The following is a 17,502-nucleotide window of genomic DNA, read 5'->3' as shown; positions in this document are numbered from 1 at the left end:
GCTAGACTAACCAAGAGAAAAATGAGAAGACACACATTATCATTATTAGGAACAAAGGTGGGGCACAGACCCCACAGACATTAAAAAAAAATAAGGGACTACTCACACACAAATATGCAACAACTTGGATGAAATGGACCAATTCCCCAAAAAATGCAAACTACCCAAACTCATTCAATTTCTTACGAAAGCCTAAGAGGGAACACTTCTCAATTCATCTTATGAGCTCAACATTACCCTGATTCAAAAACCAGAAAAGACAGTATAAGAAAACCATAGACTAGTATTTCTTATAAACATAGATGGAAAAATCTTCAAAAAATATTAGCAAATCAAATCCAACAGCACAGAAACAAGAATTCTTCTTCATAACCCAAAAATGAGAGGCTGATTTAACAATCAGAAATCAATCCCTATATTCACCATTTTAATAAACAAAAGAAAACATATCAACAACAACAAAAAATTGACAACATTCATTCATGACAAAACTCTCAGCACATGAGAAACAAAAGGAAATTACCTAGACTTGATGAAGGACATCTACAAAAAGTCTTACAGAAAATGTCATACTTAACAACTGAATGTTTTCTCCTAAAATCAGGAACAAAAGCAAGGATGCTCACACTCACTCCTATTCAACATCATACTGAAAACACTATGTAATGCACTAAAGAAGGAAAAATAAAGGCAAACAAATTGGCAAATAAGAGAAACAGACCCATCAATTATTTGCAATGTATGATCCTTATTTCCATGCAAAAGTACAGCTGAAACAAGACTAGCTAGAAGTTAATTGTCAAAGCTAAGTAATAATTAACTTATTCTCTCTACTTACTGTATGCGTGAAATTACACATTAAAAAAAACAAGAAAAAATTGAAGAGAGGAAATAACTGGAAACCTCGGGTTTTGTGTCCAGTGAATATGTCCTTTAAATTAAATTGAAGTAAACATTTTCAGACATATAAAAACTGAACTTGTTGCCCAGCAGACAAACACTAAAGGAAATAGTAAAGAATGCTCCTTCAGGCATCTAACAACAACAAAAAAAGACAAGGGTACATGAGGGTAATCTAAATGAAAATTGATTTTATAAAGCATTGATAATAATGTCCCGGCATTTGATGCCACTTGATGGAGGGAAGGAAAGAAAGCTTGCTACAATAACAGCATAGTTATGTGGGGAAGAGGTGCCACAGACAGTCTCATGAAAGCAAGCTGGCAAACTAGGTCGGCTAACTACAATAACAACATATTAAGTCCAAAGAGGGGTAGATGGTAATTCAATTATTCAAAGGTCCTTGCATTATATGGAAAAAAGTAAAAGTACTTATTTAGACATTTTGTAAATCAAGGTGCATGTGGTAATTAATCTCTAGGATAACTACTAATACTAAAAACAGCCTATATCTACCAAGCTGATAAATAAAGGAGGCAAAAGGTATAATACAAAAATACTCAATCCAAAAGTAAAGAGAAAAAGGAGCAGAGAATAGGCAGGAAAAATAGAAATCAACAGTCAACGGTAAATTTAAACTAAATGCATCAATGATGACTAAAAGATTCTAAAATGACTAAGATTAAAAGACAAAGATTGCCAGCCAGAATTTTAAAAACCCAACTTCATGTTCCTTGAAAGAGGCACACTTAAAATATAAAGGAAGAGGGGTTGAAAGCAAAGATGGGTAAAGATAGTCCATGCAAAATCTCATAAAGAAAGCCAGTGAGGCTCTTCTAGTAGACAAAGCAGATTATAATACAAAAGCAACACTAGATTAAGATATGTCAACGTTATAAAATGTTTAATTCATATGAAGATAAAATAACTGTACATGTACATAATATAGCTTCAAAATATATAATTAAAAAGTTAATAGAAGTACAAAGAAAAATTGACAAATCTCAAGTTCAATGGAGTTTCCGCCCCCCAGTAGGAGATTTTAAGACATTTCTCTCAGTAACTGACAGAACATAGGCATGCAAAAAATTTAAGGATATAAAAGATTTGCACAACATAATTAAATGGTCCAACTGACAAAGAATACTGCACTCAACAACCAAATAAGAATTGTTTTAAAGTACGTTTACAAAATCAGACCATATGCTGAACACAAGTGAACATATTTCAAAAAACTAAATCTTAGCAAAGTATGTACACACACCACACGCTATTGAATAATTCCAAAAAGATAACCAGAAATCAATAAAGGACTGACTCAACCAGAAAGTTTTTCTTAAGCAGGGCACAAAAAGTTCTAACTATATTAAAAAAAAAAAGGCATAATAAATTGGACTATCATTAATGGGTGAAAAAGATAAGCCAGAGAGGAAATATCTGCAATACAAAGACCTATGATACTTAAGTATTGCAGAGGATGTGAACCAACTGGAACCCAATTCACTACAGACAGAAGTATAAACTCCATAAACATTTCCAATTCTGCACATTATGCAGGATTGTTTTGTAAGTTCACAACCTAATAAATATATATAAAACAAGCCAAAATAAATAAATAAAGCTTTATTAGTCTAAGCCACCGTTCATAAGGATTTCGGATACTTCAAGCTAAAAACATTCCTCACAGATGTTCCTAATATGAATAAGCAATTTCACACAGTGAGATACAGATAGACAAAGAGCATAAATGTTTCAATTCACAAATAAAAAAGTAAAAATAAAATTTTAAAAATTCCATAAACCTTACAAAAGAGGTCAAGTATGAGAAACAACACTGAGAAGCAGGCATATGGGAAAGGCATCTTCTTATAAATATAAAATTGAACAATTAGCCAAAAAAAAGTTAGTGCATCCTATGCAGAAAAAAAATTTGTTTTTAAAACAAACTAAATGTCTCATTATTCACATGATAAGATACTTTTTAAGCTTCCTTCTACCCCAGAAACATAAAACTCAACTCACTGACAAATGAAGTACAAGAGAAAAGAAATCAATACAAGTATAGCATATAAACTGAGCTGGGTGCTTTATACATATTATCTCACAAAATCCTCCAAACACCCAGTGAAGCAGGTAAATGCAGCTAGCTACCAAGGCTCAGAAAAGTAAAGTACCTTGCTCAAAAAGTCATGTGTTTCCAATTCTAAGGTTCACACTCCTTCAAAAATGCAGACCACATTTCAATATATTTAAATTAGTAACTAATGTGCCAACACATTTTTCCTTGTCTCAAAATATTAAACAAAACATAAAAATAATCAATAAATAACAAATCAACGTAATGAAATCAGTTAGTTCCACATATGCCAATATGGAAAGGCTGCCAAAATAATAAAAAGGAAACAAAGATAAACTGTGGTGTGTAATAATTTTTTTTTAATTTTTAATTTTCCAGTCGAAGCGAAGGTTTCCAAAATAGAAGTAGTTTTAGTTTGATGACATGAATCAACGTCTATATTTGCTATAAGTATAAAGAACAATTGTCATTGAGGTATATTATTAATTTTCTTTGTATCTACCCTTTTCCATTCCTTAATTTATATAATTATTTCTTTTATAAAACAGGAAGGTCAATTATCAGTTACAGTTCTGATTCATCTAAATCCACTATTCCTTTTTGGAACATGATAATTATCTAAAATAGAGTGTTATAACATTTTCTGATGTTAGTGTTTTTCATAATATAATTTTACATTCTTACCTATAAAAATTATTTTTTTACTATTGTTAGCTACAGACTCATCCTCTCTCATCAAGTTTCCTCTTTATTAGATTGATATATGTTAAAGCAGAAATATTTATACACCTTTCTCCAATTCTACTTTTGTCATCTTTAGAATTCTAGGTCATCAATACTGAATAGATAAGAATCAAAAAAGAAAAAAGAAAACATCCATCTCCATAATTGGAATAAACAGAAAAGCATATGAAGGTATATACATAAACACATATCTGGCTAGAATCACACAAAAAGCGTTAAGTTTTTTTTTCTGAGTGACCCCTTTTTTAGTTTATTCTTTTCTACATAATTCAATTTTATATTCTCAAGTAACATATGTACAATGTAGTTTTTTTTTAATTTTCATTCTATATTTAAGAATAAAAGATCTCTTAAGAAAACTTGAGAGAGCTTTAAAGGCTAAAAAAAAATTAACAATTATACTCAAGTCTAGACATATATAAAATGGTGCTTAACCTGTAAACCAAACAGTCTACTATTGTCATATCTATAGGGAATCAAACTAACTCATAATTGCATAATTATACCTGGAAAAACTAGAATTCAGATATTCTGGTAATGAAAATATTTTGCAAAAGCTGTAAATCTAATACTACACTTCAAGTAAATGATATGCAGATTTTTTATTCATAACTCTAATTAATAGAACCTGTTACATATGCTACCCCAATAGTTTTAGCACCAAACAGTGGATTTAAAGACAGCATCAATTTCAGTCTCTAAAAACATTCCCAATCTCAATTTAATAGGATTTTCCTTTTTCATACAGTGGAAGCTGCTACTGAAATAATATATCAGACAATTAATTAGACTAAGAATAAACAACACCTATTTCTATAGTAAGTTACATTGTTAAAACATTCCCAAGTAAGTACAAGGTAGTGGAAATAAATCTTTTAGATATTATTTTTCATTCATTCAATACACACACTACCTAATACATGCAAGGCATAATGCTAGGCACCATAGGATTAGAAGGTAAACAAAGCAGCCCTTAATACTGGTTGTTCTTACAATACAATGGGGTAGACAGACCACAGAATCACCAAATGATATGAGATTATAATCAATGATTTAATTTACACTGGTGTGTAAAATCATCCTCTTAAGAAACAGCATTTAAATGAATTCAAAGGATGAAAATCCAACCAAGGAAGTTAAGTTTGGGTCAATGGATAAGTGTTGGCTCCAAAGTTAGTCATTAGGTTTGAATTTAGACTCCATTACTTAACAGAAATGTATGAATTTTATCACATTAATCTAAGTCTCAGTTTCTTCATTTTTAAAAAAGTATAATTTTTCTTTTATGATAAAGTTTTAAAACAAAGTATCTCAACTTTTATATCAATTTCACGTTGAAATACTATTTCTGTAAATATTAAAGTGAAATATATTATTAAACTATTTTCACTTTTTATTAATGTGACTACTAGAAAATTTAAAGTACAAATGAGGCTCACAAAATATTTCTACTAGACAGCAATGATCTAGAAGGCATGTTAAAACTTTGCAATGAGGAATATGAACAGCCTAATAAGATCTAAAACATTAAGTACTAATGCCCATGAAGATGGAGTCAACAAACTTCCCTCCCCATATAGAGGGGATAAACAATAAATAGCTTCAGCTCTGTGCACCCTATGGAAGCCATAACACATAAATGAACAAGTGGCCCACCACAGTTTGCCTGACCCCTACCCTAAAATATTCACTGTAAGTAATGGCTCCTCCCAGCTCAGGCTGTTAAATTTTCAGGAATTTTGTGAAGCTTTTTTTGGGCGTGGTATTCAAGTCTACAGATCCTTTCCTTCAGGCCTTTCTTCTTTTTCCTTTAAAAAAATAATCAATTTTATTTGTACATATTAATAAAGCATACAATTCATCCAAAGTGTATCATCAATGGTATCTGGTATAATAATCACATAGTTGTGCACTTATTACTTCAATCGTTATTGGAGCACTTCAATTATTTCAATAATAAAAACAATAAACAAAAACAGACAAAAAAATTCTTAACCTCTCAATCCCTTTCTCCTTAAGTATACAGCTGCTATATCTGGCTATTCTTGCACAATTATTTATTTATTTTTACTGGGATATATTCATATACCACATGATCTAACAAAAGTGTATAATTAATGGCTTTTAATATAATCACAATGGTGTGCATTCATCACAACAAAAAATTTTAAAACCATTTCATTACTCCAAAAAGAAAAACTCCACACCCCTTAGCATGCCTTCCCCAGCCCTACATAACCAATAATCTAATTTCATCTTTATAACTTGATTTATATTTACATTTTATATAAATAGAATCATACAATGTGTTACACAATATATTTCATTCATAGGAGTGCAATCATACAGTATTTGTCCTTTTGTGTCTGGCTTGCTTCACTCAGCATAAATGTCCTCCAGATTCATCTGTGTTGTCATATCCTTTATGACTTCATTTTTACTTACAGCTGCATAATATTCCATCTCATGAATACACCACAGATTATCCATAATCAGTTGATGGACACCTGGGTTGTTTCCAACTTTTAGCAAACGTGACTAACGCTGCTATGGATATCGGGGTGCAGATGTCTGTTTATGTCACTGCTCTCAGGTCTTCTGGGTATATACCCAGTAGTGGTATTGCAGGGTCATGTGGCAAATCTATATTAAACTTCTTTAGGAACTGCCAAACAGTCCTCCACAGCGGCTGTATACCATTCTGCATTCCCACCAACAGTGAATAAGCATTCCTATCTCTCCACACTCCCTCAAACACTTGTAGATTTGTCTTTGTAACAGTGATCATACAGATAGGTGTGAAATGATACGTCATTATAATTTTGATCTGCATTTCTCTAATCATTAGTGATGCTGAACATTTTTTCTTGTGTTTTTTTGCCATTTGTATTTCTTCTTTGGACAAATGTCTATTCAAGTCTTTTGCCAATTTCCCAATCAAGTCATTTGTCTTTTTATTGTTAACTTGTAACATTTTTATATATATCATGGATTTTTTTTTAAAGATTTATTTTATTTCTAGCACCCCTCGTTTGCACTCTCTCTCTGTCTGTTCATGTTATTTTTAGGATGCACCACAAACTGAACCCAGGACTTCCCATGTGGGAGGGAGGTGCCCAATCACTTGAACCACCTCCACTCCCTATATATCATGGGTATTAAACACTTATCGGACATGTGATTTCCAAATATTTTCTCACATTGAGTTGGCTACCTTCTCATCCTTTTAACAAAGTCCTGTGAGGTGCAAAAGTGTTTAATTTTGTACATCCAAATAGCCAAAAGCATTCTAAAAAAGAAGAGTGACATGGGAGTAATTTCACTGCCTGACTTTGAAACATATTACAAAGCTACAATGGTCAAAACTGCATGGAACCAGCATAAAGACAGACACATGGATCAGTGGATTAGAACTGAGAATACAGAAGAAAAAAAAAACCACCCTCATCTCTACAGCCAACTCGTTTTTGACAACCCTACCAAGTTCATGTTAACAGGACAAAACAGTCTCTTCAACAAACGGTGCTGTGAAAAACTAGGTATCTATAACCAAAAGAATCCTATATAAGAATCAACTCAAAATGGACCAAAGGCCTAAATATAAAAGCCAGGATCATAAAACTACTAGAAGAAAATGTAGGGAAAACATCTTAAAGACCTTGTGGTAGATGGTGGTTTCTTGGACCTTACACCTAAAGAATGTCCAACAAAAGAAAAACAGATAATAGAACCTCCTTAAAATTAAACACTTTTGTGAGGCATTTTAATGTTGGTAGCTTCAAATCTGCCATTTATATGATAGAAATCAGAAAACTTACAAATCAAGGCTGTTTTTCTTGGAGAACTAGTTAATACACATTTACCAGCACACCACTGACTATATGCAAAAAATTAACTTCTCTCCTATACATCTAAAACTGTATTAGTTGTATACTATCCTTTCTTAAAAAAAGATAATCATTCAAATCATTTACTGTGTTGTGTGTTTCACATGAGGATCACTGGCTAAGAAAGGATGTCGTGCTTAGTGAAGGAAGACAGACCAATACACGAGGTCTTGGATACTGATGCTTATACTTATGATCCTTGTTCCTGTAAAATTGAAACTTAGCCTAGTATTACATATTGCTTAAGAGTTACCTCCTGAAAGCTTCTGTGTTGCTCTACTGTGGCCTCTCTCTAAGCCAAACTCAGAATATAAACTCACTACCTTCCCCCAGAGTGGGACAGGACTCCCAGGGACAAGACTCCCTAGCACCAAAGAATTCTCACCAAGCGCCAACTAGTGATGCATATGGAAAAAACCTTGACCAAAATAGGGAAATATTAAGTACAAATGAGTTTTTATGGCTTAGAGATTTCAAAATGAGTAGGAGGTCATTCCAGAAATTACACTTATACCCGTCTTAGGATGATCCCACTGCCTGCCACAGTAAACAGTGCCTCAAGCAGGTGGGCTCCTGAGGGCTCTAGAGAAATCTGCACACTAAAGGCAGAGCAGACAATCCTGGGGATATGGCACCGTGTCAGTAGACCTTACCTTGGAATATATGAACCTATCACTCTAAAGTATCAGAGTTGGACTCAGTATTTTCCTACACTTGGCTCTTGCGTCCCTTTTATTTGAACCTGTCTTTAGCACTACACTTGTTAAATATGTGTCCCAGAGACTGAAATCTTCCAGCTCTATGCCAGTAGAGCCCTGAATCTCAGCAGAGTTGCAATACCACTCTCCAGTTCACTGGACTCGCCCAGGAAAACAAACAAAAGGACTGGGATGGACAACACCCATCCCAAAAAACAGAGCATCTACAACTGCAAGCAAGACAGTTCCACCCATGTGCCCCATGGTATCTAAGCCTCTTCTCAATCAGAAACAGAGTGGGTATCTACCATCCCAAACTCCTCAAGGTTGAGGAATGAACAAACATAAGGGGGATTGCAACTATGGACTAAAGTAGACTAATTATATTATTCTAGTAATGGAAGAACTTGTTAACATTGATATAAAAGCAGTGGTGACCAGAGGTTCTAAAGAGAGGGAGAGGGAAAAAAGAGGTATAATATGGGGCATTTTTTGGGACACTGGAATTGTTCTGCATGATGTTGCAATAACGGATAGAGATCATTAAACATTTTGTCAAAACCTATGAAATTGTGTGGTACAGAGTGCAAACCATAATGTAAACTACAGACCATGGTTAGTAGCAATACTTCAATGTGTTCATCAACTGTAACAAATGTACCAAACTGATGAAAGATGTTGTTAATGGGGAAAAGTGTGGGAGGGAAAGGGGTGAAGTATAATATATGGGAGTCCCCTATATTTTCAATGTAACATTTATGTAATCTAAAGCTTCTTTAAGAAAAAAAAAGGCTGGCAAAGAAGAACAAAAGGCAGCATTATTGTGACTACTGAGGCAGTCAAAAGAGTGCTTAGAGAGTGAGCAAGAGAAAGCAGTTTAGGATGACACTGCAAGAGTAAGGCAAAAGCCATAAGGTTATGTACATACTACGTAACAGCACCCAATAAGGACTCAATAGTAGCAGTTACTATTAAATACATACTATTATGCTTAATTACCTAGATTCATTGTAAGCAAATATCACCATGTAACACAATAGAGAACAGTCACAATCCCTCACCAGCAGAGAGTGTTAGTCAAAAATCACATACATATAAATTTAAAATTGCAATGAACGTTACGATAAAAAAAACAGGGAGCTCTGAGAAAATACAACAGGAAATCCCAAACTAGTCTGGACCATCAGGAATGACTTCCTTGAGAAACTGATCTTGCACTGAGATTTGAAGGATGAGTAGGAATGGAGGGAGTGGGAGGTATTCCAGGTAGCAAAAACAAATTGTACAAAAGTCCCGAGGCAGGAAAAAAGTGTAACAGGTCAAAGAATTAAAAAGTTAATATGGCAAGAACCAAGTGAGCAAGAGGAAAGAATTCATCAGCAAAGAATGGAAAGGCAGGCAGGAGCCTTATCATCATACAGGACCTCTCAGTCCACACCAATATTTATTCTAAGATAACATGACCTGATTAATATTTGTGAGAGATTACTCTGGGAAAGAATGGGGAGTGGGAGAGGCAAGGAAGAATTATAGAAAAGTGGAGAGACTAACCAGTAAGCTACTACAGTTTATAGGTAAGAGGAAATGGCACTTAGAAGTCAATCCTCAGTCTTGTAATTATATATTTAACCTAGTAAAGACTCCAGTACAGAAGTTCTCAAACCTTTTGGTCTCAGGACATCTTCACTATTTCAAGTCTTTCCATTGATACATTATATTAGAAATTAAAACTGAGAAATACTTAAAATATTAATTCATTAAAAATGAGAGGCGTGAATATGGCTCAAGCAGTTGGGCACCCACCTACCACGTGGGAGGTATTGGGTTTGGTTCCCGGAGCCTCCTGAAAAAGATGAACAAGACAACAAGCTGATGGAATGGGCTGGCCCAGCAAGCTGACACAACAAGATGACACAATATGATGCAACAAAGAGACACAGCAAGGAAACACAATGAGAGATACAACAAGAAGGGAGCAGAGGTGGCTCAACCAATTAGGCACGTCTCTCCCACATAGGAGGTCCTGGGTTCAGTTCCCTGTGCCTCCTAAAAAGAAGACCAGCAAACACAGAGAGCACACAACAAAGAGACACTAAGAGCAGACAGTGAGAGCAAACAATGGGGGTGGGGGTAGGGGAGATAAATAAAATAAATCTTAAAAAAAAAAAAAGTAACAACCCTATATATCCAAACAAATTCAAACAGGACAAGTCCAAAAGATGCACACTGCACCATGTGATAATCAAACTGCTGAACGTGAAAGGTAGAGATTTCTGAAAGCCATGAGAGAAGCAACCTATCACATACAAGGGCACCTCAATAAGATTAAGTGCCAATTTCTCATCAGAAACCATGGAGGCAAGAAGGCTGTGGAAAGACATATTTTAATTGCCGAAAGCAAAAAATCCAGAAAAACTGTCTTTCAATAATCCAAGATTAAGACATTCTCAGATAAACAAAACCTGAGGGACTTCACCACTAGATCTACCCTGTAAGAAATGCTAAACAGAATTTTCCAAGTTGAAAGGAAAGGACACCAGACAATTGACTGAAGCCACACAAAAAACTAAAGATAGCAGGTAAAGATAATGGCATGGACAAATATAAATGCAAGTACTATCGTACTTTTGGTTTGCAGCTCCACTTTTTACTTCCTACAGGATCTAAAGGAAAATGCACTAAATGAAATGATAAATCAGTGGTTTAGATTCATCAAGTATAAACATGTAATCTGTGGCAAGAACTACATAAAGGTGGGGAAAAAGAGGGGTACAGGAACATAGTTTGTGTTTAATAATGAATTTAAATTGGTACCTAAGCAAACTAGATTTAGGATGTTAAATGTAAGTCCATAGTAACCACAAAGAAAATATCAGAGAATTTGCAAACTCAGAGACAGAAAGTAGAGTACAGGTTACCAGGGGGGTCAGGGGCAATGGGAAGTTCATGCAATCTGAGTATACAGTTTCCGATTGGGGTGAAGAGAAAGTTCTAATAACAAATGGTGGTCAGGGTACACTAACACTGTGAATGTGGGATTAATCCCATTGAATGGTATGTTTGGGAAGAGGCTGGGACGGGAAGATTTGTTGTATACATGTTTCTACAATTAATAAAAAAGACTAAAGAGATAATGACAATTAAATGCAATACATGATACTTGATGGGATCTAAGAATGGAGGAAAAAAGGCTCAAAAGGACAAATTGACATATAAGGAAAAAATTGCTGTTAAATTTCTTGAACTTGATAATTGCACCTAGGATTACATGAGTGAATATCCTGGTTCAAAGGAAAAGTACACGGAAATATATGTGCACCCTACCCTCAGATATTCAGAAAACAGATAGATAAAAATGGCAACGGTGGCAAAATATTAAAATTGATGGATATGGGTATCAGGGAGGAGGGGGCAGGTTGGAGTTCTTCTCTATACCGGGTTTGTGTTCATTTTACAACTACTCTGTAATTTTGAAATTATTTCAAGGTAAAAAGTTCTTAAAAATTACATATTAATATAAATAACATTCTTATTTTTAAAAAAAAAACTATTTTCCTAGTAAGAAGAGCATTGTTTTAAATTTCTGTGAACTACTTTACTTTCTTAATAAGACAGATTTTCATATCCATTTCTGTATTCAATCTGTTGCAATAGCATACATCTGCAATAGCCTCTGGAAAAGTGCACTGTTCACTTTTAAGTGAATTAAGAGTGAAAAGCACAAATAACATCTCAGAATTATTATTCAAATTGTCTTGATCTTATGGTACCTCTAAAAGGGTCTTAGGGACCCTGAAACCACAGAATGAACTGCTACTCAAGTGATAAAAAGCCAAGCAATCACAATGAAATACCACACCACACCCACTAGGACAGCTATAATAAAAAAGACAGATATATGTTAAAGAGGATGTGGGAGTACTGGAATCCTCATACACTGATCGTGTGAATGAATGTAAACTGGTACAACCACTTTGGAAAATAGTTTGGCAGTTCCTCAAAAAGTTTACTATAGTCATCACAAAACCAAGCAATTCCACTCCGAGGTATACAGTGAAGAGAAATGAAAACACAGGTCTACATAAAAACTTGCGATTGAATGTTCACAGCAACTTTATTCATGATAGCCAAAAAGTAGAAACCACCCAAATATCAACTAATGAGTATAAAAAAAAAACGTGGCATATCCATACAACGGAGAATTATTTGGCAATAAAAAGGAAGTGCTAATACATGGTACAACATGGTTGAGCCTTGAAAATATCATGTTAAGTGAAGGAAAACACAAAAAAACATGTATTTAAATAGGTATTTGCTCACCGATGTTCAGTGGCATTATTCAATCACCAAAAGATGGAAGCAACCCAAATGTCCATCAACAGATGAATGGATAAATAAAACATGGCACACATAACGGATATTATTCAGCTGTAAAAAGGAATGAAGTTCTGATTCATGCTACAACATGGATGAAAACTGGAGACATCATGTTGAGTAAAGTAAGCTACACAAGAGGACAAATATTTTATGATCTCAGTTATATGAAACAGATTATGCAAATTCAGTCAGAAACTAGAATAAAGGTTAACAGGGCCAGGGTGGTATAGGGAACTGGGGAGTTAATGCTGAGCTAATGTAGTGTTTCCATAGGGTGACAGAAACGTTTTGGTAATGGGTGGTAGTGATGGTAGCACAATACTGTAAATGTAATTAACACCACTGAATTGTGTATTTGAAGTGGTGAGCATGGAAAACTTTAGGTTATATGTAGCCAGAATACAAATTTTAAAAGACCAAAGAACTGTACAGCACAAATGGTGAATGCTAATGTAAACTATGGACTATTGTTACAGTATTAATTATAATAATGTTTCATCAACTATGAAAAAAGTTCCAAAATAATGCAAAGCATTAAAAAATATATATATATTCTGATTCCACTTATAACTAATGTCATAGAATGCAACTCGATAGAGACGAATTAAGTTATTAGTAGTTGCCAAGGACGGGGACAGCCAGCAGAAAGATGCTTGGGAAGAAATGGATGACTGCTAACAGGCACATTTCTTTACAGGGTGATGAAAATGTTCTAAAATTGTCAGTGATAATGGTTGCACAACCCTGTGAATGTACCAAAAACACTGAATTATACACTAAAATCAGTAAATTGTATGATGAGTTATATCTCAATAAATCTGTATTTAAAAATTGCCAAACAATCTGCTGCTCAGAATTATTAAATAACAAGTTTTTTAGAAGTACAAATATTAGGAAAAAAAGAAAAAGACACTGACTTCAGATACTCTTTCCTTAGATATGTTTTTACAACAACTGATCCAACCAAACCTTCTAGATGAGGGGCCACCCAATAAATATAATACAAGCCAAATATATGATTTTAAACTTCAAGTAGCCATATTAAAAAAGTAAAAGAAAATAGGTCAAATAAATTATGTTTTATTTAACTCAATGTCCAAAATATTATCACTACATGTAGTACATTTAAAACTTATTAGTTAAGATATTTTACATTGTTTTATACATACCAAGCTTCCAAAGTCTAAAACACAGCACATGGCAATTCAATTTGGTCAAACCACATTTTAATTGCCCAGTATGTATCTGCACAAACCACATTTTTAAGTGCCCTGAATGTATCTGCATGACTGGTGGTACCAAAATATACACTGCGGTTCTTTCTAGACCCAAACAATAGATTTTAATTTTAAATGTTTGTGATGATGACCCTAAGGTACCGTAAGTTCCTTTATCAAAGAAAGGTTCAACTAGATTCAATAAAGTTTTTATACTATGTCTAAATATAATAATATTTTTTTCAAAAGTTTCAAATGACAAGAGATTTTCTAAGGCTAGAATAGACCTTGCCTGAATATTTCAGATAATTCTATTTCAAAACTTTATCTTATAATCTAGAGAGCTACAAAATTCCAAAACATACTAAATTAGAACTTATATAGAAGCTACCCTCCATTCTCTGCACCAACTTTAATATCTCCCCCCCCCCCCCCCAATACACACACACACCATTCTGGACATAACCTTGTTTGCTGACACTTGGAAGTCCTCAAAGCTGTTTCTGATAGCTAATAATGATTAACAGAAAACAATCTCATACAAAGGGACTTTGTGCCACCACATTTATTTATTTACTTGTATTATGAAAACCCCTATTAAGAATCACCTTTAAACATATGGTGTAGCTTATATTTTAATTTTAAACTTAAAGAAGTCATATTTGAAAAGTATCCTGGGGAGCAGATGTGGCTCAAGCAATCTGCTTCCTGCAAACAAGGTCCTGGGTTCAAGTCCTTGCCCCAGTACCACATACATACATACACACACACACACAGTATCCATAGGTAGAAATTTAAGTTACTCAATTGACTGGATGTTCCATGAAAAATAAATTTTGCTTTAATATGGAATAAATCATAGTGTTTAATACAATGGAAAACTATACAGCAATAAAACGGAACTACTGATACACACAAGAATTAATCTCAAATATATTACGTTGTGTGAAAAAAAGCCTTCCCCAAAGGATGAGACGATATGATCCCATTTCTATTAAATTCTAGGACAAACCAAACTAAACTGAGGTGAAAAGAAATCAAAACAGTGGTTGATAGAATGGGGGAGGTTCTACATCTTGACAGGAGTTTGGATTACACTGGTGTATGTACCTGTCAAAACTTACAGAATAACACCCTTGTGCAGTTAACTACATGTCAAATTTAAGTTTAAAATATTGAACTCAGGTTAATCATTATGTGCACTGCTGAAGTGTTTTTTCAGAGTGATGTACTGATATTTGCAACTTACTTGAAAAGCATCCAAAAAATTCGATAGGCTGATAAATGATTAGATATGTGATAAGGCAAATACAGTAAAATGTTAATTGAAGATGGGTGGACATGTGGGAGTTCAATTTAAAATTTTTTCAACTTTTCTATGTTGGAAAATATAAAACGTTGAGGAAAATTTTGATGAGCATTAGGTGATTTAAAAAAAAAAACACCACAATTTGGTGATTCAGTTGGTGGTAAGAATTTCTTTCAGTTGATGTTACTATCTACTCTCTTCTGCTTCATGAAACACTTTTTGGAATCATTTACTGTCCATGGACAAGTTTGGTGTAGGCAAATTTCAAGAGTTAATTGTTTTTCTTTCATCAACTGTTCACAGTGAGATAAAGATCAATGCAGTAATTATGGAAAATATTTTAAGATGTATTCGACAATTAAATAAGACCGTTTGTAGAATTTCATCGATTCTTAAATGTCTGCAAAATCTGTATTCCTGTAGACCTAAAGAAGTAAATTACGTGATAATATTCCCCATTAACTCAGCACTTTTGTTTTTATTCGATCGCAACTGCCAATAACTGAGTAACGCCGCTATCTTCCCTCTGAAATCAAATTAAAACCTATCCCAGATTAGCATTTAAGAAATAATACATACACTAAAAAGAAAGAAAAGTCATCAATGAAATCCATTCACTTTTCTCCTTAAGCCGAATACTATTGAGATGCGGCTGGAAGCAATTTCTACGTCACGGCTAATTTTAAAAAATAAAAAAGACTGGAAGGTGGGAAAGATTTCAGCAGTCAAATCGTAGAACTAAATGTGCAAGGGCTTCTTACCCCAATCAAAACCTACCTTAACCCGCAGGCAGCAAAAACAAGCCCTCCCACCCTTTTTTTGTTAATTCAGGAAACAAAACCACAGCCTAAACTAAAGCGAAGCCTCGCCCCCGCCCAACCTCCACCCCGCACCGAGCCAGGCGGCTGGTCCCTTTCCTTTGTGAGGAGCTGGAGGGGAGGAGGCTGGGGGCGGGGAGCTAGAGACGAGGCTGGGGGTCGGTGGACACCGGAGGAGGAAGGCGCCGAAGGAAGAGGCGTCGGCACGTCCCCCAGTCAGTCCGCGCGAACCCGCCACAAATCTCCGCAGTGTCCCAAGGCACTAACGCGAGGACTTGGGTGTGATACGAACTGGGGGGAGGCCCGGGAGAACGGCCGTGGCACCTCCAGGGACAACCCTCTCCCAGGCCCCTTCAAACCCGATTCCTACAGCAGAGGGCGGAGGTCCTACCACCACCACCACCCCTGCCCCGGCCGGAACCCCAGGCGGCCGGTACCTGCTGGACGGAGCTATTCTCGGGCACGGCAAACTCCTCCTTCTCCTTCGGGGTCTTCACGGTGACTTTCATGATTTTAGGCTCCGGGGTGGCAGCGGCCGCGGGAGTGCCGGCACCTTCGGCGGCGGCGCTGTCCTGAGAGCCCGGAGGGCCGCCGCTTTCACCACTCTCGGCCATGGCGGCGGTGACTCAGGCGAGTAGGGAGGGACCCGGCGAGCGAGGGCGAACCAGGGGACGCCACAGCCGGCCGACCCGGACAGCGGAGAAGGCTGGATACACCGCCTCAGTGGCAACCGGCGCAGGGCCCCGGCGGACCGCGGAGCTCGGTGTGGACTCCGGCCCAGGCCCGGCTCCGGCGCTCAGCAGACGCCGTGTTCAGACGCCGCTCGTTCGCAGCGACACCCGCAGCCGCCGCCGCTGCTTCCTCCAGCCCGCCCCTCCCCCTACGTCCCTCCTCCTTCCTCCGCCAGCGTCGCGCGGGGCATGCCGGGTAGCGCAGCTGGCGGCCGCGCCGAGTCATTCTGGGTGGTTGCCACGACGATTTCCAACTACTTTCCTTGTTCTTTCCCATTCCATTGCTCAAAATATAGGCGCGTCAGGAGTGAAAGACTAAAAGCAAAATGGTACATGGTAGGTCGGCTCATTTTTCTCACTTTCACCAAAAAATAAAAACGCGGGCTCTGGAAGACGGTGTCACGGCGCACAAGAATGACGACACGGGCTGCGAAATTACTAGAAAGGAGACGCGACTGGTGGCGCTGTGGCCCTGAGTTCGCCTGCGCGCTGGCGGTCCAGGTAGTGTTTCCACTCCCTTACCGCATATCCTTGGCGCACCGCGCCTCCACCTTTAGAGTCTCTCCGGATTCCCGGTTCCCCAAGGAAATGTTTTGTTATTTTATTTTGCTTAATTTTTGACTACTTGAAAGACTTAAAATGCGTGATCTTATTGCCTTGTGCGGGGGAGTAAAAAGGTCCTTGTAACGAAAGCAAAAATGGAGAAAACGCATGTAAGACTCCTGCGCAATCGGCAGAGTCACA

The 17,502-nt window shown here is 36.4% G+C and overlaps 1 protein-coding gene across 2 annotated transcripts in view; it reads right to left on the bottom strand.

Annotated features, from left to right (window-relative positions):
* Window positions 1-17,174, bottom strand: part of UBQLN1 (ubiquilin 1) — a 56,842-nt gene extending 39,668 nt beyond the window's left edge. The window contains exon 1 of one of the 2 annotated variants that reach the window (XM_058301595.1): window positions 16,465-17,174. In XM_058301595.1, coding sequence (XP_058157578.1) covers window positions 16,465-16,641 — 177 coding nt within the window. In that variant the 5' untranslated portion in view covers window positions 16,642-17,174. The remainder of the gene's footprint in view (window positions 1-16,464) is intronic. The other variant, XM_058301596.1, reaches the window with a different exon arrangement.
* Window positions 17,175-17,502: the final 328 nt, after the last annotated feature.

This window comes from Dasypus novemcinctus, chromosome 8, assembly GCF_030445035.2.
Source record: "Dasypus novemcinctus isolate mDasNov1 chromosome 8, mDasNov1.1.hap2, whole genome shotgun sequence".
Lineage (NCBI taxonomy): Eukaryota > Metazoa > Chordata > Mammalia > Cingulata > Dasypodidae > Dasypus > Dasypus novemcinctus.
Note: the sequence above shows the minus strand (reverse complement) of the source record. Positions and strands in the feature narration are given on the sequence as shown.